This window comes from Canis lupus, chromosome 5 (genome assembly GCF_011100685.1).
Source record: "Canis lupus familiaris isolate Mischka breed German Shepherd chromosome 5, alternate assembly UU_Cfam_GSD_1.0, whole genome shotgun sequence".
Classification (NCBI taxonomy): Eukaryota; Metazoa; Chordata; class Mammalia; order Carnivora; family Canidae; genus Canis; species Canis lupus.
This window is the reverse complement of record NC_049226.1, coordinates 60,302,821-60,324,846: the sequence shown is the minus strand read 5'-3', so window position 1 is coordinate 60,324,846 and position 22,026 is coordinate 60,302,821. Positions and strand designations below refer to the sequence as shown.

General features: G+C 55.0%; 1 protein-coding gene across 1 annotated transcript in view; it reads left to right on the top strand.

Annotated features, from left to right (window-relative positions):
* NPHP4 (nephrocystin 4) overlaps window positions 1–21,188 on the top strand; it is a 115,767-nt gene extending 94,579 nt beyond the window's left edge. The window contains 12 exon segments of the mRNA NM_001135788.1: window positions 4,978–5,103; window positions 7,627–7,838; window positions 11,441–11,667; window positions 11,853–12,039; window positions 12,843–12,926; window positions 16,187–16,343; window positions 16,909–16,994; window positions 17,530–17,615; window positions 18,718–18,889; window positions 19,518–19,697; window positions 19,927–20,070; window positions 20,628–21,188. Of these exon segments, the coding sequence (NP_001129260.1) occupies window positions 4,978–5,103; window positions 7,627–7,838; window positions 11,441–11,667; window positions 11,853–12,039; window positions 12,843–12,926; window positions 16,187–16,343; window positions 16,909–16,994; window positions 17,530–17,615; window positions 18,718–18,889; window positions 19,518–19,697; window positions 19,927–20,070; window positions 20,628–20,768 (1,802 nt within the window). The 3' untranslated portion in view covers window positions 20,769–21,188.
* The last annotated feature ends 838 nt before the right edge of the window (window positions 21,189–22,026 follow it).

Here is a 22,026-nt window from a genome sequence, read left to right as displayed (position 1 = left end):
CATTTTGTTTCTTGGTGTTGTCTATGTGACATCTCTATGAAAATCCTCAGATAAAATGACTGGTTCCAGGAGAGATTTTCATCTAGATTATGAGCCTACTTCATCATAGGACAGGAAAGCAAAATGTTTCTCAACTTTGATGCAGCTTGGGCATAAGGGAACAGAGAAACACACTTCTTTAGAGCCTATACTCTGACCATACATATAATGATGTCTGAGGGTCACTCTTCAGACACTGAGTGCAGCCCTGTGCGCTGTTGTTCACATGCCTGGGGCAGGGTATGGGGCTGGCTGTGGCTACAGTGGAGTTGGCTGGCCATTCTGGGGGCTCCACGGAGGTCCTGATCGACAGGGGATATGGGGCCTGAGATGTCTTCCTGTGCTTCCCACTGGGTAGGGGCCTGGAGTGAGCCCCTGTGGGGCCAGGGGACAAGCCCACTCAGTCTCTCTTGAGGAGACTATGGAAGGATTGAGGTTTTTTGGGGTGAAATGGAAAGCAGGACGAAACCAAGCCATTTGAGGTTTCTGGAGCCATGTCTGTCTAGATGAGACTCAAACCTCTCATGGTTTATGGGGGAATTTTCCATTCCTCAAAGCCCAGGCTGGCTTTAAAGCCTGGAGCCCCATGGGCCACATGCACTCGTGCGGGCAGCTTGGAGGCGGGCAGGCTGGGGCGGCCGCAGCAGCAGGAGGCGTGCATACTCGTTAAGTTAGGCTGGAGGTTTCTGCCTGCTTGTTGACAATTGTAAGATCCGAGGCCGCCTTGAAAACAGACAATATGGAAACAGCAAAACTCAATTAGGTTCTGGAGAAAAAAAGGAACTGTATGTGAGAAGCAGACATCATTCAGAAGCTCCTATGAGTGAGGGAGCTGCAAGAAGCGTTCTGCTTCTGAGATTGCATTGGTTATTTTTATATTTATTCACAGCCCACAAATGTGCAGTGACTCCGCGCTTTAAATCTTATCTTCAGAAGAAAGATTAGCTCTATTATACGTTATCTTAAATTGTCATTTCCATACTTTGCCTGCAAGGGAGCGATAGCGCACGGGGGAGAGTCAGAGACACCCGCCCAGAGGCGCCAAAGCGGAGGGGGATTGACAAAGGACGAGCGCGAGCAGCTCACTGTCCATACAGCCATGGTCTGGTTTCCTCTGTAAATTTTGCATTTTTTGAAAAAAAATACAAAAAACAAAAAATGGCATTGTGTCTTGTATTTCTTTTTTAAAACTGGGTGTTTAGAACCAAGCAGCAGGTGCAGGCCTGCATATTGGATGAGGCTGTGTGAGCTTCAGGGGACAGAAGCAGGGTCAGGACAGCATCATGGGCCTGGCGTGGCCTTGCCTTGGACGGCGCTCCATGGCTCTGCACTCCCAGTGTATGCTGTCAAGTGTGAGGCTGCAGAACGAGGTGCCCTCTCTGAGCCCAGATCTCCCATGAATCTGCCATAGGAAGGGGGCGGCGGGGTGCTTGTGCCTGGTGGCTTCTAGGTTCCGCGATGGTCCCTGCAGACAAGACTGCAGTGTCTCTGGTGCTTTTCTGTCCCCGGGATCCCGGTGTGGCTGTGGTTCATCGGGGAGCTATTGTCACTTGTATCTGCAGCCCTTCCAGGGCTCCTCAGGGGAGCAAGGGGCTGCCCTGACCCCTGGCACCATATTCTCAGGGTTGAAGGAGAGCTGGGTGGTGTGGACAGGGAGCCTGGGTTTGGGGTCAGACGGGGTGATGTGCTCTGCTGCCACCGTGGAATGAAGGTAGCTGCACAGCTGAGTCAGGAACCCTGCTCATCTGGAGGGAGTCTCCGCTCCCACAGCAAATGTGTGGGTCCCCAGCTTAACCCCGGTGTCATGGAAGGGTAAGAAAGCCCACAGCAACTTGAGATTGCAGATGGTGCCCTGAAGAAGTGAGCACCTTCACCACATCCAGGCCCAGAGTAAGCAGGTGTATGTTGCCCTGATCTAGCTTATTGTGCAGCCTTCCACACGAACCCACGCTCTGAGTGCAAATACTGTTAGAGGAAACTGTGACACTCAGGGATGGCCCTTGTCTGTCTGGAGGGGACTACATGGTCCTGCTGGTCCCACATGCTGCGATGACAGCCGTGAGTCCTGAGAGCCTGGGCTCTGACAATGCCGGCCATGCACCCCGGTTGTGTGCCCTGGCAGTGCACCCGTCTGCACCAGATCCGGATCTGCAGCCATTTCCCTGGTTCCTGTCCCTCCCCCTAGAGCTGTTGCCTGCTAAGGGTAGGCTGCGTGCATTTCAGCTTGACATGGTGAATGCCTCCCTGCCTGTGCTTCAGGGAAGGCTACGGAGGGTCCCCAGGTTCCCACAGGTGTGGCATGAATCCGCTGTCCCCAACAGTGAGTGGAGGTGGTATGTGCCCCCTGCCAGGTGACAGATGGAGCCGGTCCTCAGGGTGGGATGGAGAGCTTGCAGGCCCTGTTTGCCCTCACTGGGAAGAAGCAGCTGAGAGCCAGGAGCAGGGACTGTCTCTGAGCTCATGGCAGGAACTGAGTGCAGCTGGGGCCAGATGGTGCTTTGTTCCCCTCTCACCTGGAAATCAGGGTAGGACCAGAGCAAGTAGTGTCAGTGCTGGGACTTGGGCCCTGGCACTAGCTGGCTGTCTCCTGCCCACTTAGCCAGGCTCTCTGTCCCTGCCTGTCCACCTACTGGCTTGTCTGTCCCCCTAGGGACCTGGGGGCTTTCTCAGGGACATCCTGGTTCCTGCTGTGATGCTCACCCAGCAGCAGCCACAGTGACCTGGCCTGGTGATGAGAGGTTCATGAATGGGTGGATGAGCAAGTATGAGAGCCTGTCTTGCCTTGAATTCTGCTCCTCTTGGGCTTCAGGTGACAAAGCAGGCCCCGAGGTGTGAGCAGCTGATCCCAGTGAAGGGGTGTTAACACCAGGCTCGACTCTTGGGGACGAGCTTTATTACCTTGTGATGCTGAGATGACCATGTTTGGCAGAAGACACTGCAGCCCCTGCATCTGGAGGGGAAGAGCAGAGAAGCAGCTGTGGGTGGGTGGCGGGCAGACCCCTGTGGAGAAGTGTTCCGTGCTTCTCAACAGAGCAGAGGCTGAGAACATCTGGGCTCAAGAAGCTTGTTCTCAAGACACAGGGCTAGAGGGAGGGGTGGGAGTGGCCGACAGGGTGTCTGCCCGGAAGTCTGGGCCTGCAGGTCCAAGTGTATGCTGTACATATAGAGCCGACGTCCAGGTAGGGGCAGAAGAGCAAGAGACCAGGCTGGCACCGAGGTTACCCTAGGCAGAGACCCCAGGTAGGATGGTCACTGGCCACAGTGGCCAGGCAGGTAAGGAACCTGCTACAGAGGAGACAGGCCTGCCATCTGGAGTCTCATGGCGAACCTGGGCTTTGGAGCCGACTTCTCTGCCTGTGGTGGGTGGGTGCTTGGGCTCCATGCTTCCCCATTCCCGGAGTGTGGTGCTGTGTCAGGGAAGGCCCTCGACAGTGGTCTTCCTGACGGGGAGCGTGGATGACAGCTGATGCTCTGGCGCTTGCCAGGGCTACTGGCTGAGCTGTGAACACCATTTAGCAGGCAGAAGGGCAGATAACCAGGAGTGGCTCTTGTTGCAGGAAGGCTGGGGGAAGGCCAGCCTGATTTGAGATGCTCAGAAAACGCTCAAGATGACCAAGGGAGTTTGAAAATGATGAGAATGGAAGTCCCTAGGGGAGGACTCTGCTCACCTGTTTGTGGCCAGGCTTTAAGCCATGCCAAGTAAATCACTTCTTGGTTTGGCCAGAGGTGGTGTCAGTCTCTCATTTTTGAATCCAGCATTTTCCACAATGCCAAGGGACGGTCAGCTGTCACACCCATGTCTTGGGGGGCTCCAGCTGCCATTCCCTGGGGTCTGCAGGGGCGGCCCCCATTGGCAGCAGGGCAGAGACCTCCCTGGCAGCATAGGCATTCCCTTCCCCAGCTCAGCTCAGAACCAGTCGGGAGGAAGACATTTCTGCTAGGCAGCTGGATATGAAAATGTCACCTTGGTCACCACTGCTGAGGACCAGCCCACGGCTGTGATGGGGGGCTTGCTCTTGCACCCAGACTGTCCCACAGGACAGAGGCAGAGGCGGATGAAGCTGAGCAGGGCAGAGTGGAGGCCAGGTGGGAGGAGACGCAGAGAGGCGGGAGACGAGCACCCAGGGGAAGGGGTACCTGTTCTAATAGCTCCCAGAAAGATCACCACCATCCTGCTGGAATCATGGAAGCCCACAGCATGAGCATTTGTGTTTGGAACTTGGGTTCATTTTGGAATCTGACTTCAGCTGTGCTCTTGGGAGTCATGTCCACAGAGAGAGGTCACGGGTCCTGAGGGTATGATTCTGTCCTCCTAGGAGAGGCATTTCTTCAGGCAAACAGTTCTTATCCCCTGAGCCTTGCACATGTTGGCTGGTTAGTGGGACACTGCTTCCCGTTCAGCCGGGGCAGGTGTGCTGTGTGCTCTGCCTCTGGACTTGTGCTTGGCCCTCTAGGCTGCATGCTTCTCTCCAAGGCTTCTGTGTGAAAACAGCTCCTGAAGATTCTAGCTTGCAGAGGCTCTTTTACCTTCAAGTATGTTTAAAGTCAGACATTTGCGGACATGCCCAAGGGCCTTCCATGAGCAGGGTGACATTGGAAAGGCTGGCGTGGGAATGTGTGAGCTGCCCCACGTCGCAGGGCTGCTAGGCTGCTCCAGAGACCAGGAACTGAGTGTGTGTGAAAAAGTGTCCTGAGTACCTGCAGCCTTAACCCCCGTGGGAAAGCAGACACCACTGCCCATGTACGAGAGGACCCGCCTGCCCGTCACCTCTCAACTGCCAAGCAGACTCAGAACCAGAGTGCAGTTTTGGGGTGTTAGCAGGCCAGGGGGTATGGACAGGCCCTTGGAAACCCAGAACTCCCTCCAGGGGACATGGATGTGTCCCATCACACTTCTTTTTGGTGTTAATACCTTATACTGGGATGTTTTTAATTTAGGTCATGTGTGTGAGCAGAGAGTGAGAGATTCCAGCTCATTGCCACCTTCCAGGTCACGGGTCATTTCGAATGATGGAGCCAGACACTTCGAGGGAGGCAGTCTCATCTCGCGCGGGGGTCCGAGATGTGAGTGGGGAGCGGGTTGGGGTAGGTGGGCCATGTGTAGCTGTGATTGACATGGGGGTGGGGTGGAGTAAGAGGTGGAAGGCTGCGTGTGTGTCTGTGTGCATGCAGGTACACGTGTGATCTGGGGGCGGGAGTGGGGGCTGTTGTGTCCAGCTCAGCGCCCTGCCTCAGTGGCCCCTTGGGCTGGGTGGGTTAAGCATGTGTGTCATACCCGGGACACTCTAGAGCGGGCTCTGTGGAAGCTGTCTGGGCTGACAATAATCCTTCGAGGGGATCGGTTTTTGGTTAGCTGCCCATCTGCAGGGGAGCAAAAAATGAAGAAAAGGTTAGGATGAACAAACACTGGTTTTTAAAAACCGATTTGAAGTCCCTATGTTGGGGTGAGGAGGAGTAAACCAGTCACGGAGCCTGAGAGATAAAGGCCTGGGCTTGGAGAATTTCACAGCAGGGGGCATCCAAAGATTTACATCCCATTAAATGACCCAAAGTAGTTGTAGGTAGGATGCAAAGTGGGGTGTGCCCTTTGGGTCTTTTGGGTAGTGTCACCATGTTGCAGGCCATCTCATGTGGATCTGCAGCTACCTCGAGCTTCCTGTGTTGATGGTCCTCGGATACTGTTGTCCTTGAACCTGTGCCCAGGGAGGGGAGGCCCCTGGACGTGGCTGGTGAGAGCCGCGAGGCCTCCAGGACCCCACGAGAGTTCTCTGAAACTCCAGCCCAGACTTTGTGGGTACTCAAATGTTCTTCTGGGAGATGGCCCTGGAGGCTCAGATGCTCAGACGGGCCTAAGGTCCATGATCCCGGCAGGCTGAGAGTCTGTTCTCCTGTTTAGTGTTAAGGAAACCAAGGCAGAGACGGTCAGGTGACTTGCCTAATTGTGTGGCAGAGGGAGGTGAACTTGGGTGAGAATCTGGATTTCCCACTTTGGGGCCAGGGCCCATCCATCCCTGGCTGTCCCAAGAACAGGCAGGGAGTATTTGTGAAAGCCACGGCCTCAGGGCCCAGCAGGTCAGGGGCTCTGCCCGAAATGCAGGGTGCTGTAACCTGTGAGGGTTTGTTGAGAGAATTGAGTCTCTGGAGTCATTGGTTCCTCTCTCCCTGTTTGGTCAAAGACAGAGGCTGGGGTGCTCCATCAGAGAGCCTGTCTTCCCCCACAGGGCAGGCTTGGCAAGTAGGAAGTTGTACAGAGTTTTAGAAAGTGCTTCCAGGCTCTGAGCAGTGTGGAGATTTCATTTCTGATTTTGTTGGAGCAGAGTGATGCAATCTGACATGTGAGCTCCTTGGCTTACCCCTAGCCTTGCTTGTCTCCTGCCCTGGCCCCTTCCCCCGGGCCTCTCAAACCCAACCTAGGCGGGGTTGCCCACTCAGCATGCTTGCACCTGAGACGTGAAAACAGTCTTTTTGGGGTGGCATTTTACTTGTCTAAACTGACTCATGGTATCTGAAAAGCAGTTGAACAGCTTTAAAATGGTGGTGAGGAACATGGAAATAGCACTTGTTGTTCCATGTGACAGAGGACGAGGTGGGCGAGCCCGGGGGAAGGACTGCTTTACCACCACATGGAGCCTTCAGTAGGAGGCTGGAGATGCGGTGACCATGTGCAACCCCTTGGCAGATTCAGGACGGCAACCCATTTCCTGTAGGCACTGCTGGTACCTCAGGGTCAGGAAGGGCCAGTGCTAAGTTGGGGTGCACCTTCTGCCTGCCTGCACTGGCTTGAGTGGTGGTCTGTGAATCTCGTGTGTCAGCTTGTGACATGGCCATGTGCCGCGTGTGGCTTCATCACCTGAAGAAAATGCAGCTCCTCTGCCTGCTGGTGTCTGGCCTGCTTCAGCTTCTGTTTGCCCACATGGCTTTTGTGTGTGTCCAGGATTTGAGCATAGTCTCCCAGAGGAGTCAGTGCCGGGGGGCCAGGCTGTCTAGAGGCAGCTGGTGGCAGAGACAGGGGCATGAGCTTGGGAGCCAGGCCTAGTCTGGACCCCACCCCCCTGAGCTGCTCAGGGGGCTTCAGGCCAAGTGAGCAGCTCATCAGAGCCCCTGACTCCTGACCTGAGCACACGAGTGCGTCTGAGGCCCTGGTGGGGCCGTGGGCCTGATTGCTCAGTGGTGCCTGTATCAGGAGGCTCTCGCTGGTGGGGGCTTTTGTGAGCACGGTCGGTGGTCCTGGGTGAGGGTGACAGGGCTAGTGGTCCTGGGTCAGGGTGGCAAGGCCCTTGGGAATCCAGAAAGCATCAGCTTCTAGAACACTGACTTTTTTTTTTCCTCTGGAAAGTTATCCAATGGTGTATGAATTTGTCTCTAAGGATCAGAATCCTTTTATTTGAAAGGCTGGTAAAGGGGGGGGACACTGTATAGACCAGGTTATAGGATTACCATCTTTATCAGCATCTTAGAAGGTGCAGGAAAGGGCAGGTTGCCTGCTGAGCTCCCTCCTTGGGTGAGGTGGCTGGAAGCTTGTTGCCAGGTCTGTTTAAAGAATGTAGACTCTGCCTTAACCTCTTGTTCTCTCTTTGAACCTTCTAGCAGTAAAAAATGTTGTCCAAGCACAGAAGCTGGCTGACGTGGACCGTGAGCTGGCCGCCATGCTGTTCACCCACATGCAACATGGGAGCAAGGGGCCCCAAGGTGCTTGCCGTGAGGGGGATGCCGTCCGCAGGCGCAAGCTGGAGCGGATGAGGTCCGTGCGCCTTCAAGAGTCCAGAGGAGAGCTCAGCTGCTGGGGGGCCAGCATGTTGGTGAGGGCTCCATCCGCCTCCCCTCTGCCCCCGGGTGTCCCCGTGCAGAGCCACAGTCATTGTGAATGAAAGCAGCCTGTGCTCTCTCTTCTCTTCCCCTGTGGCTCGCTCTCTCTCTCCCAAATCCTACTTGTGGAATGTATGGGAAACGGACCCTCTCAGCCACCAAGGGAGGTTTTCCTTTTTTTTTTTAAAGATTATGTATTCATGAGACCGGGGGGGGGGGGGGGGGGGGGCGGGCAGAGACATAGGCAGAGAGAGAAGCAGGCTCCATGCAGGGAGCCTAATGTGGGACTTGATCCTGGGACTCCAGGATTACTCCCTGAGCTGAAGGCAGGTGCTCAACCACTGAGCCACCCAGGCATCCCCCAAGCAACGTTTTCAAGTCTGGAGAGTTTTTACAAAAGCCGATTCTTGGCTCTACCCCAGGGAATTCTGTGTCCAGTTTGCTGCACCTGGGTCTTTACCTGGGCTATTAAGAAAGCTCAGCAGGGGATTCTGAGGGTCCCCCAGGTTTGGGGTCAGTGCTGTGAATGCCTTCCGTATCATGAATTATCAGTGCAAATCAAGTAACCATTCTGACTGGAAAAATTCCCATTTTTGGCTAAAAAACTAAAGAAGACCCTACCATATTTACAGCTTAGATGTGGGAGGAGAGGGTGGTTGTACCTGATGGTTTTATGGAATCAAGAAGCCACACGGGTGAGGATCACACTTTACATTAGGGCAGGCAGATATCTGAATAGAGGCAAAACCTGCTCGGCCCTTCGTGCTCACAGCAGCTGGGGAGGCTTCCTGCTGTCAGGTGCTCCTCAAAGAGAGCCAGGCAGCTGCTGAGGGTGAGGCCCCTGGGGCTAGTGGCCCCAGAGACCCCTAGGTAATGCTGCCCCCACCCCCACCCCCGGGCTCCCCAGCAACCCCGCCTTGGAGGGTGGTGGGCCCAGCACCCTGCCAGTCCTTGATGAGTTTGGTGCTGGTGTCCTGACGATTCTTACCTTGGTGGGCTTCCTCCTGTTGATGTGTCCTGGTAGAGATTCTGCAGCTCGCAGCCCTCATTCTGATGACAGCAGTGAATTGGGAAGTAATTGGATTTCTAAATACAAGGAAATGTTCCACTAAATTCTCATGATATTCTGGGTCAGCGGCCTGGAGAATTTAAGGTGAAAGTGACTTGTTTTTATGGAGGAGATGGTGGTTTCTCCGCACCTAGAGCTCTCTCAGCCTTCAGGAGAGTTTGGGAATTTACGCGGTCAGTTGGCCCTCCGGGAGCTGGAAGTGGTGCTCAGCCTCTGGCTGGTCCTTGGCCCCTGACATGCTGGTGCAGTCTGGTGGTCTCGGGCCCTGGGGGCTGCTCATTGGAAGACAGAGAAGAGCGCTGTGCGTGGCTCACTCCCCCAGCAGTCAGGAACAGCTCGAGGGGTGGTGATGATCTGGGGGCTTCTTGGGGAAGTGGTGGAGCAGAGTTGGGCTCGACATATGTTTGCAGCAGTCTCAGTGTTCTCATGAGGGTGGCTAGGCTTTCTGTGTCTGGCACTCGGGATGATGGCAGGTCCCACCTTCTGCTGTGGTCAGCGTCAGCCCCTATGCCAGCAGAGCCCCACCCATAGGGAGACTGTGTGCTGGGCACCTTCTCTGTGGACCCTGACCCCCCACCCAGCTTTGGGAGAAGGCTTGTAGGACATCTCCCTGTCCGGCGGGGAGGGGGGTCCTCTGAGGTTGCAGTGACAAAGCCCCATGCACTCAGGTCTGTGCAGCCACGGGGTCCCCAGGGCCTGGGCCTGGGCTCTGGACCAGCCATTCCATGTTGGAGCAGGTGCCCTAGCACTCCGAGCCTGGTACTGAGCAGGCAGGCCTGGGGCCCTGCTTCAGGCCCCTGGGGTCATGCCCCTACCTCTGCCACTTGCCCACTCCCTGCAGCCCCCAGGTTGTCTCTTATAGTAGCACTAACCCCGCTTCACACCATTCCATGCCAGGTGCCACAGAAGACAGAGCTTTATTTCCAGGAATCCCAGCAGAAGGCTCAGCAGTCTCACTGCTTTGGTCACTGGGCTCTGCTGCCTGTTGGGACCTGAGGATTCCAATAAGTGTCTCACCCTTTGCCTGCCTGCCTTTTGAATTGATTGAGAAATTAGAAGCATGGCGGAGAGACCCAAGTGTCACCTCTGTCACTGATGACTCTAGTGATGGGTAAAGCAGATCTTGGAGACTTGGCTCCTATCTGTCGAGGTGCTTATCACACTGAGTCTAGAGCAAATGCCAGACCCAAGCTGCCTGGGTGACACCATATGGCTGTGGGCCGCCTCCACAGGCAGGATCCTTCCCACTAACCCCACCACTGGTGAGGAGCAGTGCAAACACCCGGTGTTCCAGGCAGGTGGATCCCAAAAGGAAGGGTTGAGAGAGGGAGGGCTATGTCTGGCTGGTTCATATCGGAGAAGTCACCCCATGTCCTGTGGGGTGCCAGGCTTCCCGACAGCCTCCTCTGTGGTGTGGCAGGACACAGGACAGGCAAGGAGTCTCCCCTTCACAACCCCCAGGATCATGTTGACTCTCCCTGAGGCTGTTCACCACCTGGTCCATGGTAAACTGGGAGTGACCCGCACTCCATCAAGAAGCTCTAATCATCTCTGTCTGTGTGGGGAGGCCTCAAATATAAGCACAAATACCATCCCGTTTTCAAATCCCCAGGGAGAAATTAAAGACTTGGCCTCAACTCTCTTGCTAGGGGAAGGCCAAAGTTTTGGATGTTGGAAGTCAATATCCAAAGTGATTTAAGTCAGAAACCATATTGGATCCTTACTTCTTGAGTTGAAGTCCAGAGACATTCAGACATCCTCTGCCTGCTGATGTCTGGGCCTCCTCAGGGTTCAGAGGGTCTTAGCACGGGGCCTGGCTCATTCCCCAGCACGGGGCATCCCCTCCTAGGTCCTAGATCAGGGCAGCCTCCAAGGACCTCACCTTTCAGTGTAAGTCACACAGGAAACCTAAGCCAGTCTCCAGCCTCTAGAACACTTTGTGTTGGCCAAGCCCAGTGAATCAGGGCATGGAGGAAGGAGGTGGATGAAGGACCGCAGGCTGAGCTGTGGCTGAGCCCCCTAAGGCAGCGTGCCAGCTGTCTGGACCGTGGCCTGGCTCAGGTTACACAGGCGCCTGCTCACAGACGGGGCTCCCGGCGCCACACTGGGGACCTGGCCAATGAGCACATAACTAGTCTTAGTAGCTTTGAGGTCATTTCCCCCCCTTTTGTTAGAAACCTTTGCTTCTAATTCCCCATCATGCTGATGCCAGCCTTGAGGCATGGGAAGAGGTGGCCTCATGGGTGGTTGTAGTCTCTTGGGAGCCTGCAGGGCAGATGCCACCTTCTACAGGGAAGACCACTGCAGGGCTGATTGGAGCCAGGAGTGCCGTGTAGACCCGTTTACTGTCCTCTGGACCTGAGGATGGGCCAGTCCCATCCAACCCGGGTGTCTGGGGAAGGAGGAGGTGGTGATTCCAGAAGAAATTTGGTATTCAGCATGGGAGTGGGGGAGGTGGCCAAACAGCCCTTGAGAAGGAGAGCCAGCCCCATGATGGTGGCCTGGTTTGGCATTTGTGTCCCACAGATTCAGCAGAATATCCGCGCACAGCACGCACGTGACCTGCAGGTCATTGCTGCCTATCGGGAGCGTACGAAGGCAGAGAGCATCACCAGTGCGCTGAGCCTGGCCATCACCACGATGCACACAATCCACGTCACACTGGGCACTGCCGAGTTCTTCGAGTTTGCCCTTAGGAACCCCCACAACACACAGCACACAGTGACCATTGAGGTGGACAATCCTGAGCTCAGGTAGGCTTGAGTGGCAGCCCCGACAGGGTCCCTGGGGGTGTCTACAGGTTCTCCCTGAAAGCCGGGCTGCTCTCATCCCTGAAGGGGTCCCACTGGTCCTGGCTTTCACCCCTGGTCCTAGGTGCCAGCTCTGAGTGGGCGGGCGGAGGACTCACTGGGAGTGCTGTGTCTCCCCTGCTATCTAGCATCATCCAGGACAGTCAGGAGTGGAGATACTTCAAAGACGCGGCCAAGCTGCACACGCCGGTGGAGGAGGACATGTTCCATCTGCGGGGCAGCCTTGCCCCGCAGATCTTCCTGCGCCCACGAGAGACCGCTCACATCCCCTTCAAATACCAGACCTTCTCTGTAGGGCAACTGGCCCTGGCGCAGGTGGGGAGGCCATTCTTCCAATGCCAGATGGACTTGTCAGGCACGTGGGCAAATCCCATTTGGCTAAATAATAGTGGGGCATTTCCATGTGTCCCCCTGTGCTGCTCAGACCCGTTAGCCTTCAGCAGGTCACCTGCTCTCCCAGCCCCTATGCATTGGGCTTCAGGAAAGGCTGGACTGTCTCCTCTGAGTGCTCTGGGTATAGGACCTCTCCCTTACGTTAGAAGAGATGATGGGTTGAAACTTTGCTGCATTTTGTGTTCACTAGTTAATGCTGTGTGCCCACGTCTTCTGTAGCATTTGCTCCTCTGCTGGAAATGCAGGCGTGGAGGTTTCCAGTGATGGGTGTGAGTGGTACATGCCCGTGTGACTGGTGGGATGGGTGGGTAAGGGTGCAGGGCATGCATTTCATCCTGAGCTTTTGGAGTCAGTTCTGTAGGATGGTTGTCACTTAAATGGGCTTGAGGAGCTCTCAGAGACACACAGAATCCTCAACAGGCTCTTTAGATGCACTTTTGGGATAAGAGATCGTAAAGACAGTGAAGACGTCAGGTCTTTGACTTCAGGCAGAGCCAGTTACATGTCCAGTGAGCCTTCATAGTTCATGGCCACCCCTGTTCCCTCTTTGGGGCTGTGAGTCTGGTTCATGACAGTGGTCACCCAGACAGCCACCCAGTGAGAACCCATGAGACGGCGCACGGGAGCCCTCTGCCCTGGTGGCAGCTGTTCCTACAAAGAGATGTCCTGCAGGTAGTGGCCATCACCCTCGGACTCCCATCTCATGACCGATTGGTTTCTCACAGCCCTCTGCTGAGCTCGGATCTGAGAAGGACACGGATACCGGATTGCCCCAGAAATCCAGTGCAATGCCCACTAAGCATGCCAAGGTAAGGGGTAGGAGATCTCTGATCCCAGACACTCCTGGGGTTTTGCCTGAGAGCCAGGTGTCCTCTGAGCAGACCCGGTGAAGCATTCCTGCCTTCTGTTGTTCCTCAGGCCCCTAGGACCTGACCCTCTGTCCTTTATTGCACCTCCTACCAGGGTGGACTTTTCATGTCCTGATAGGGCAGTGACTGCTTCAGGCGATGTTGGTATGGCCTCTGGGTGGGTGTCCTGCATGGAAGCCTATCCCCAGCCACTGGCCGCCTTGTAGCCTTTGGTGGTCTGCGTGCCTGCCCCATGGCCCTGGGAGGACAGCTGTCCCAGCACGTGGCCACCACACAGGGGGCTAGACTAGCCCTCTGACCCCGTCCACCACATCCCACATCCCATAGCACCAGTGGGAGTGGCGTGCAGTTACTTCTGGAAACCTTCATTACTGCCTGGGAGGGAGGGCATGTTTGCACACACACCTGCAGCCTGCCTTTAGGATATCCTGAGGGAGAGCTTAGGACACTTGTTTTTAGGAATTTCTGAAGCTCTTTTTTGGGTAGACAAATGCCTTTGTGAAGTAGTTTGAAAGTAAAAACAAAAGCAACAAGACTTTGCCTTGTCCCTGCCCCCTGAGAATGGGTTTTATTAGTGGGTCCCAGATAAGAAACGGTTCCCAATTGCAGGCCTGTGTTCCCACATCACGGTGGTGTCAGCTTGTGCCCACGGCCCCATCTCTAGTGGAACCTGCTGTATTTCACTTACTGTAGAGGCACAGCTTTGCCTTGGTCAAGGAGTAGGTCCGCTCTCTATGTAGGGCTATCAGTGGAATCTGAGAGCCTGGTACATTTGCCATATATGGATCTGGAGTCTGAAGGCAAACCCCAGAGAGCTCATGAGTTCACCCATAATGACCCCAGGATGTGTCCCTGGCCGATGAGGACTTTCAGCCTAGTACATGCCGCTGTCCCTGCCCTGGTCAGCAGCAGGCCTTCTGAATCTCCTGGTGTCCCCACTGCTCACTTCTCATGTTTGGTGTGTGTGAGTTGGGGTCCACTGACCCTGGCTCCCCGTGTTTGTGGTCTACCTCGGGTTCATTGCCTGTGCTCATTTTCACCCTGGGAAATGGGGACATTCAACTATTTTCATTCTTTCTGTACTTGTTAGCTGTGATTTGGCAATGAATGAGAATTTCCCCACCAGCAGTTTGGTTGCCCTGAAATATATGTTATATCAGAAAGTCAGGATAGATGTTGGATTCTTTTTTTTTTTTTTTTAAGATTTTATTTATTCATGAGAGACACAGAGAGAGGCAGAGACATAGGCAGAGGGAGATGCAAGGAGCCCGATGTGGAACTTGATCCTGGGACTGGGATCACGACCTGAGTGAAAGGCAGATGCTCAACTGCGGAGCCACCCAGGCATCACAATGTTGTATTCTTTGATTTTATTTATCAGTTTTCAAGATAATAAACTATACCCTAGCAACCTCCAGAGGAGGTCATGTTTTTGGAGTCTCATTATGAACACGTGGTTTCAGGTTTGCTGCTTCTCCTGTGACAGGCATTGGACGCTAGACCTGCCCGCTCTCTGACACTGATACCTAGGTTAACTGCTAACGTGCTAACCAGGTCACTGGAAGGGTAAAACCAGCACTCCCAAGCTTTTAAGGTGGTGGAAATGTCAGGAAGTGGCTGTCTGCCCCTTCTTGTGCTAGAGGACTCGGTTGAGCCCAAGACTCCATCTGAAGGAGGGTGTCACCTGTTGGTGCTGGGTCTGTAGTGTGGGAAATAAGCCCCAGGACCCAAGCCCCACTTGGGAGGGACTGCTGGACCGGGGCGGGTCACTGGGTGAGGCTGACCAGAGAGTCCTTGTCCTCCCAAGCCTGGCTCTTCCCTGCACTTCCAGGAGTGGCCAGGGGGAGCAGACATGTGGACTGAGGGGGTGCCCAGCCATGAGAGCAGGTGGGTGGGGTGGGGCAGAAGCCTGGTCTGCAGTGGGCATAGCAGCTGAACACACACGTGCTCCTGTTAGACCCGAAGTCTCAGACTAGCGGTGCAAATGTGGCCAGTGTCAAGGCACAGATGATGGGGTGGTGGGTGTGTTTGTGGGAGCTTCTCTCCCAGCCAAGGGAGCACATGTGATGGGGGAAGACCTTTCAGGTGAAGTGTGACCTTGCGTGAAATCCAAAGGTGGGAAGACAGCCAAGAAAAGATGGGACCAGGCCCACAGAATCTTGAAGGGTGGCTTCCTTGGTGGGGGGCTGGTGGGGCACCCAGAGCTCAACAGTGTGGATGGTGGGTTCATCCCAAGTGGGGATTTGGGCTCCTGCTGGCTGTCCTGTTATGATTTATGACTTAAACATGCTCTTATACATAGAGCTTTTTACATATGTACATCTGAAAGGTTTCACAATAAAACGTACCAGAGCAGAAGAACGTCTTACCCGTGTGGAAGGTTTGCAGACCGGGTTCTGTTGCTGTGGGAAGGTTGCCTTGGGTGTCAGGCTGCATGCCTGGCCTCATGCAGGGCCTGGAGGGCTCAGGGCCAGAGGGAGATACCCGTTCTTTCCCTTTCTCTCTTTCTTTTTTCTTTTAAAAGGATTTTTTATTTTTGAGAGAGAGAGAGAGAGAAAGGGGCGGAGGAGAGAGAGAGCATGCATGTGCATGCACTTGGGAGGGCTGCAGGGGCAGAGAGAATCTCAAGCAGACTCCTTGCTGAGTGCAGAGCCCGCCGTGGGGCTCCATCTCATGACCCTGAGTTGAAACCAAGAGTTGGATGCTTAACTGACTGAGCCACTCAGGTGTCCCAGTAACTTTTTTTTTTTTTTTTTAGAAAGGAAGTTTGTATCTCTAGCCTTTCTTGTTTAGGTTCAGAATTAAAGAGCTTGTGCTCCACTACCACCCATGAGGACTTGGAGAGGTTAACATCAGACCCTCTGGGCAGCTTCCCAGCATGCACATGGCAGGCATGTTGGGAGATGGGTCGGTGGCTGAAGGAGTATTTGACATTGGGGCTGTCAAATTGAGCGCTGACACATTTGAGGCATGTGTGTCACGGGAACATGTCCACATGCAGTCCCTGTGCTGGGTGCCATCCCCTCTGTGGGGACCTGCTGCTGCAGATTCAGCCCACCATTTCTGACAACACCTGTGCTTCCCACGTCACGGTGCGGGGGGTGGGGGGACTGGGCCCTGTGGATGCTGGCTTGGTGCAGGCAGCTCTTCATGAGCCCACGTGCCAGCCCTGATGCTGGCAACCTCTGCTCTCCTGGCAGGTCTTGTTCCGGGGGAGTGGCGGTAAGCCCATCGCCGTGCTTTGCCTAACCGTGGAGACCCAGCCCCATGTGGTGGACCAGGTTTTCCGCTTCTACCACCCAGAGCTCACCTTCCTGAAGAAGGCCATCCGCCTGCCTCCCTGGCACACGCTTCCAGGCAGGTCCCATCTGTCCCTGCGGCTGGCATTTTGCAGGTTCCACAGATGGCTAAAGGTTTTTCCCTCAGGGTGACAAGTGGCATCATCACATTCTCCTGTGATGCTCTTATCCCAACCTGTGACCCATCTGTAAAGTCTGCCACCCGCCCTTATGGTTTGAAATGGTGACCTTTTCGCGTCCTCTGAGATGCGAGGGTATGCCCTTGGCTGGCTAATCCCACTTCCTAAAGCCCACGGCCCCGAGGGCTGTGCCTGGAGTGCGCTCGCGCCTTCTGCTGCCGCGTCACTTGTCTGCTTCTGGTCTGGTGCTTTAGAGTGCAGCAGCGTCCCCGTGTCTGGCGCCCTGCACCATAGCCCCCCCCGCTCTTTACTTTTGGTCACTCTCTTCGGATAAGTGCCTGCGGGTGTGGCTTAGGGCGGGAGTGCCAGTGCCCACGTGGGCGGGACAGTAGGAAGGGTGGCATTGCTGTCTTCTGGTGTCTGTGGGGTACCTGTGATGGGCCAGCAACATCATGTGGCCCGGGCCTGTCCAGAAGACGTTTGCTATGATATTCCCTGCAGCAGGTGCTCCCGTGGGAAGACCTGGTGAGGAGCCCCCAGTCTATGTCCGATGTAGCGACCCCAACGTCATCTGCGAGACCCAGAATGTGGTAAGTTCTGCCGAGCGTCTCCCAGTCAGTGCCTGGTCATCTGAGCCCCTGGCCTCCTGAGGCCTCTTCACGGCGGCTTTTGAGTTAAGTGGTGTCTTTCTAAGGTGCTAAGGGGCTATTTTGACATCCTTGTGGGAGCTTTATGCATGAGTTTTCATCTTTTCTGCTGGCAGATCAGTTCTTGGATTACCTGAATTCAAATGAAAAAAAGAAAAAAGGCATGAAGCAAAGTGAATAAAGTGAGTGGTAATTAAGCCACTTATTAATTGCCATTGTGTAAAGAATAAAGGCAATAATTATGTTATGACTGGTTAGGAAACTGGATAAAATCTCCTGCAGAATATAATTATTGAACTCAATATGAAATCAAGAAGTTAATGATTTTCTTTTTTGCAGTGAAGAAAAAAACGAATTCTGCCTAATACTGAAAATGCAACACCTGTTGGGAGGGAGGGAGCCAGTTCCTGCCCGCTTTCACCTGCCAGGGGCTTGGGGGGGAGGCAGGTGGTGTTCTCAGGGCGCCCATGTCCGCCAGGGCCCCAGGGAGCCTCGGGACGTGTTCCTGAAGGTGGCCAGCGGTCCAAGCCCAGAGAGCAGAGACTTCTTTGTCGCCGTTTACGCGTGAGTCTGTGAGCCCAAACCTGGGAGGTCTGGAGGGTGGGCGGGACTGGGAGGCAGCCACAGCATCCCAGAGGCCGCCTGGGCTCATGCTGAGTTCCTGATGGGGCACATTGTCGTGGGGCCTTCAGCCACGGGAGGTGAGACTCCACGGCTGGCTGGCAGGGGCCTCACAAAGGACGCCATCGGATCAGAGTGGCCCGGCGGCTTGCAGAGGCATGGAGAGCCCACCAAGGAAAGGAACTTGGGGTGGCGTCTGCCCCAGAGCAGTGCCTGGCTCCGTTCAGGGGACAGGGAGGGTGGCAGTCTTCATCCTCCGTGCCTGAGATGGTGATCACATCGCCTTCTTGCCTCTCCCACTCAGTTGAAATAACCCTGTTCCTTTACCTTGTTCTGGGAAGTCTCCTCTTCCAGTCCCTTGAGGATCTTCTTTTTTTTTTTTTTTTTAAAAGATTTTATTTATTTATTCATGAGAGATACACAGAGGGACAGAGACATAGGCAGAGGGAGAAGCAGGCTCCCTGCAGGGAGACTGATGTGGAACTTGATCCCAGGGCCCTGGGATCACTCCCTGAGCCAAAGGCACACACTCAACTGCTGAGCCACCCAGGTGTCCCCCTTGAGGATCTTTTAAAACTGGGGTAGGCTGGGGGCTTCTGAATAGGACATCTGGGATTGGGGCAGGTGTAGCCATGCTCGGTTCTGGTCTCTGGCCGTGTGGAGAAGCCCGAGGGGCAGGGTTATCGAGCCCCATTTCCAGGGAAGGGCCAGTGGCCTCCAGCACCAGGCAGCTAGGACGGGGCCTGTGAGCTCAGGTCTGGGTGGCCTCTGAACCCACATACTCTTCCACGGCACTCTTTCCACAGGCTTTGTCCCAGACCACCTGGTTTGGGACTGTTTTGTTGCTGGTAGAAGCCCACATTACCACTCACACAGGGTGTTGTGGTGCAAAGTCACAGTGGGCCTTCAGAGTGGGGAAGGTGGCTGCAGGGATGATGGCAGCTGGGCTCCAGCCTGCCCCAGTTGTCCTGGCCACCTTCTTGGCCTCTTCCTGGTCAGTGCTGCTGTCCTCACCACCATTGATCACGGTTTCTGTCCTACACAGGGATCGTTGGCTGGCGACACCCATCCAAATATGGCAGGTCTACCTCCACTCCTTGCAGCGTGTGGACGTCTCCTGTGTCACAGGCCAGCGGACACGCCTATCCCTTGTCCTTCGAGGGACACGGACGGTTAGGAGAGTGCAGGCTTTCACCTCACACCCTCAGGAGCTGAAGGTAGGTCGCTGGGTGTTCTCTGGCCTCTCCCCATCCTCACCCCACCTGGGGCACGGACGGTGTGGAGACTGGCTGCAGCCAGTGTGGGGCTGAGGATCGGCTCACAGCTCCTTTAAGACTCTTGGCAGAGTCTTCATTCAAACTGCCTTTTATTGGATCTGCCATCATGGAATGAGTGACATATAAACCCTATAGGCCAATTTTTAGAATTATTGGAAGGTAAATATTAATAGAATTTTGGAATTAATTTAGCCACAACTATGCGTCTGGGTAATGAGGGCAATGCAGACTCCTTGCTGAAGCTTACAGCTGGAGCCTGTTAAGATTTCCCTCTGCTGAGGCAGCTCTGGTGCTAAGGGGACTGTTGCCACATGGAGGGGCACTTGCCCATGCGGGTGGTGATGCGGACTGAGATGCACTGCAACCCTGACTGTGTGGCTGCGTCTGGCTTCAGACCTGGCATTGTTACTCGGTCCCCTTCTGACTTCCTGCAGGCCACGTGCCCCCTGCCTCTGAATAGCTGAGGTCCCTTGGGATTCTCGTGCACTGGCTGCAGGTGTTCAGGGAACCCCTCTGCACAGCATGAGGGACTGCATACTGACCCGCCTCTCTGCTGTTGTTTTGAAAGACTGACCCCAAAGGTGTGTTCGTGCTGCCACCACATGGGGTGCAGGACCTGCATGTCGGTGTGAGGCCCCGCAGGGCAGGGAGCCGGTTCATCCACCTCAACCTGGTCGACGTGGACTACCACCAGCTGGTGGCCTCATGGCTCGTGTGCCTCTCCTGCCGCCCGCCTCTCATCTCCAAGGTCTGGAGGGGAACCTGCTGGGTCGTGTGTGGTATGGGTGCTGTGTCACCTCGCTGTCTCCTGGTCCTGTGACCGAGTCTCCTCCGCAGTCTATGGCCTGGGGGTGGGGGCGGGGGTTGCTCCTGTACAGTGAGCCCCCTCGGCGGGTGTCTTGTCATGTCTATGGAGACATAGGTCGGGCTGTACGTGCAGAGCAGGCTGAGGAAGGCTGACACCCCTGCCCACACAGGCTTTCGAGATCACACTGGCTGCAGGGAAAGGCAGAGGCGCCAACAAGCGGATCACCTACACCAACCCTTACCCCTCCCAGAGGACCTATCACCTGTACAGCGACCACCCTGACCTGCTGCAGTTCAGAGAGGACTCCTTCCAGGTGCGGGAAGCGCTGCGTACAGGGTGTGCGCACTGCATGTGGGACACCCAGCCTCGGCATGTCCCAGGGGCCCCGAGGCACAGGGGTCTCCAGAGCCCCGGGAGGGGGCAGTGCTGATCTGCACCGGTGGTACTGGGAGTAGGGGCGGCCACCCCTCTCTCAGCAGTTCTGCCCATGCGGCTAGGGCCCCCACATCTGGGCACTGTCACAGGGCTTCTGGTGGCCAATTTACCCTGCAGTTTATCAGCGATTTTATTCGCAAGTGTCCTGCATGTTAGCCTTTTCTCTGTTGCAAGTATTTTAACGACAGTACAGCAGATGGCAGTCTGTCTGTCATTGGAAGGTGTTTCTTCAGCTGTGAATCTCCCCTGGGGCGTGGGCAGAGCAGTGGTGTCCTGTAACACGGGGAGGTTGTGTTCAGAACCTCAGGTGCCTGGCAGCAGTGGGGGCCAGAGCCTCGGTTTACCCTGCTCTGTCAGCCTGGGTTTGCATGTGTTGACCATGCTGGCATGGAGAGCAGGGCTGCAGTAGGGCTAGGATCTGATGCTTGCTTCCAGATTGGGGGAGGAGAGACCTACACCATCGGCCTGTGGTTCGCACCTCGGCAGAGCCCCGGGGAGGAGGAGATTCTGATTTACATCAATGACCACGAAGACAAAAATGAAGAAGCCTTCTGCGTCAAGGTCGTGTACCAGTAAAAGAGCAGCCAGAGGTGCTGGTGGGGCTTCCTGTCCTGGGGGCTCTGTAGCCTTTTGTCCCCTCGATGACCTGCTGGGGCTGCTGGTGAGCATGGCCGAGGGTGGTGTGCGCGCCGTGCCCCTGCCCAGTCCTCCTGCCCAAGTAAGCGCTGCTGTCACCAGCTGTGCCACGAGCCCCGCGGGCGTCCTCAGGGTACGAGGCTCGTTTCTTCTGCTGCACTCTGGCTGTTGTCACTGTCTATGACATGTTGATTTACTTTTTAGGAATATATATTTTATGAATCATCTTAAGTGATAAAATTATGTATTCTTACTGGATTTTGTACAAACATTATTTGCTATGCAATATTTTATATTGGTGTCCTTTCATATCTTTTTTTAAGTTACGTATGAAATACTAAACTTTTACCTGTTTTCTCTATTGATGGTTTTCTTGAGCGTTCTCTGTTGTTTTCACCCTTGTCAGATGCTCTGACATAACCAGGCATAAGCCCGGGTTTCCTTGGAGGACAGCATGGCTGAGGGACGGTGGGGTGGCCTCCCGGAGACTCGGCATGGGCCGTCCGAGGCGGGTGAGGTGCCTGCCCTCTATTGTCATGGCTCCCGTTGGTTCTGCCCTCCCCCGAAAGGACCCTTGTAATTACATTGGTCCCACCTGGAAAATCCAGGGTCACTGCTCCATCTCAAGGTCCTTACCTTAATCCCACCTGCAGAGTCCCCTTGTCACTCATTCACAGCTTCCAGGGATTAGGATGGGGACACCCTGGGCAGAGGCCTTTTGTCCACCAGAATCCCATTGGCCAGAACCCAGTCACATGGCTGCGCCTAGCTCCAAGAGGTCTGGGAACTGCCGTATCAGGGTGTTATTACGACTGAGCAAATGGGAACAGGTTTGGGGGGATGTTTAACCTTGGCCACAGCTGTTGGTGGAGAAGCTGAGAAGAGGCCTGGTAGCACTCTTGGAGACAGAGGACCGGGATGGAGGATGGAGCGTGGACCAGAGGCAGAGTATTGTGAGGTTTTACAGCAAAAACTTCACTGTTAGTTCATTGCAGACTCGGATAAGAAGGGAGCGCGGTGCCTGAACACTGGTGGGTGGTGAGCCAGGCTGTTCCTAATTCTGAGGTGATGAGAAGGTAGCAGAGTGGTGGCCAGCCATCCCAGTGTGCAGATGAGTAGCTGAAACTGCTGTGGAAGCAAGCCTGCGGTGGGTTGGAGGGGTGTCCCCTGGCACCATGAACTGAGGAGGCTTCCTGCA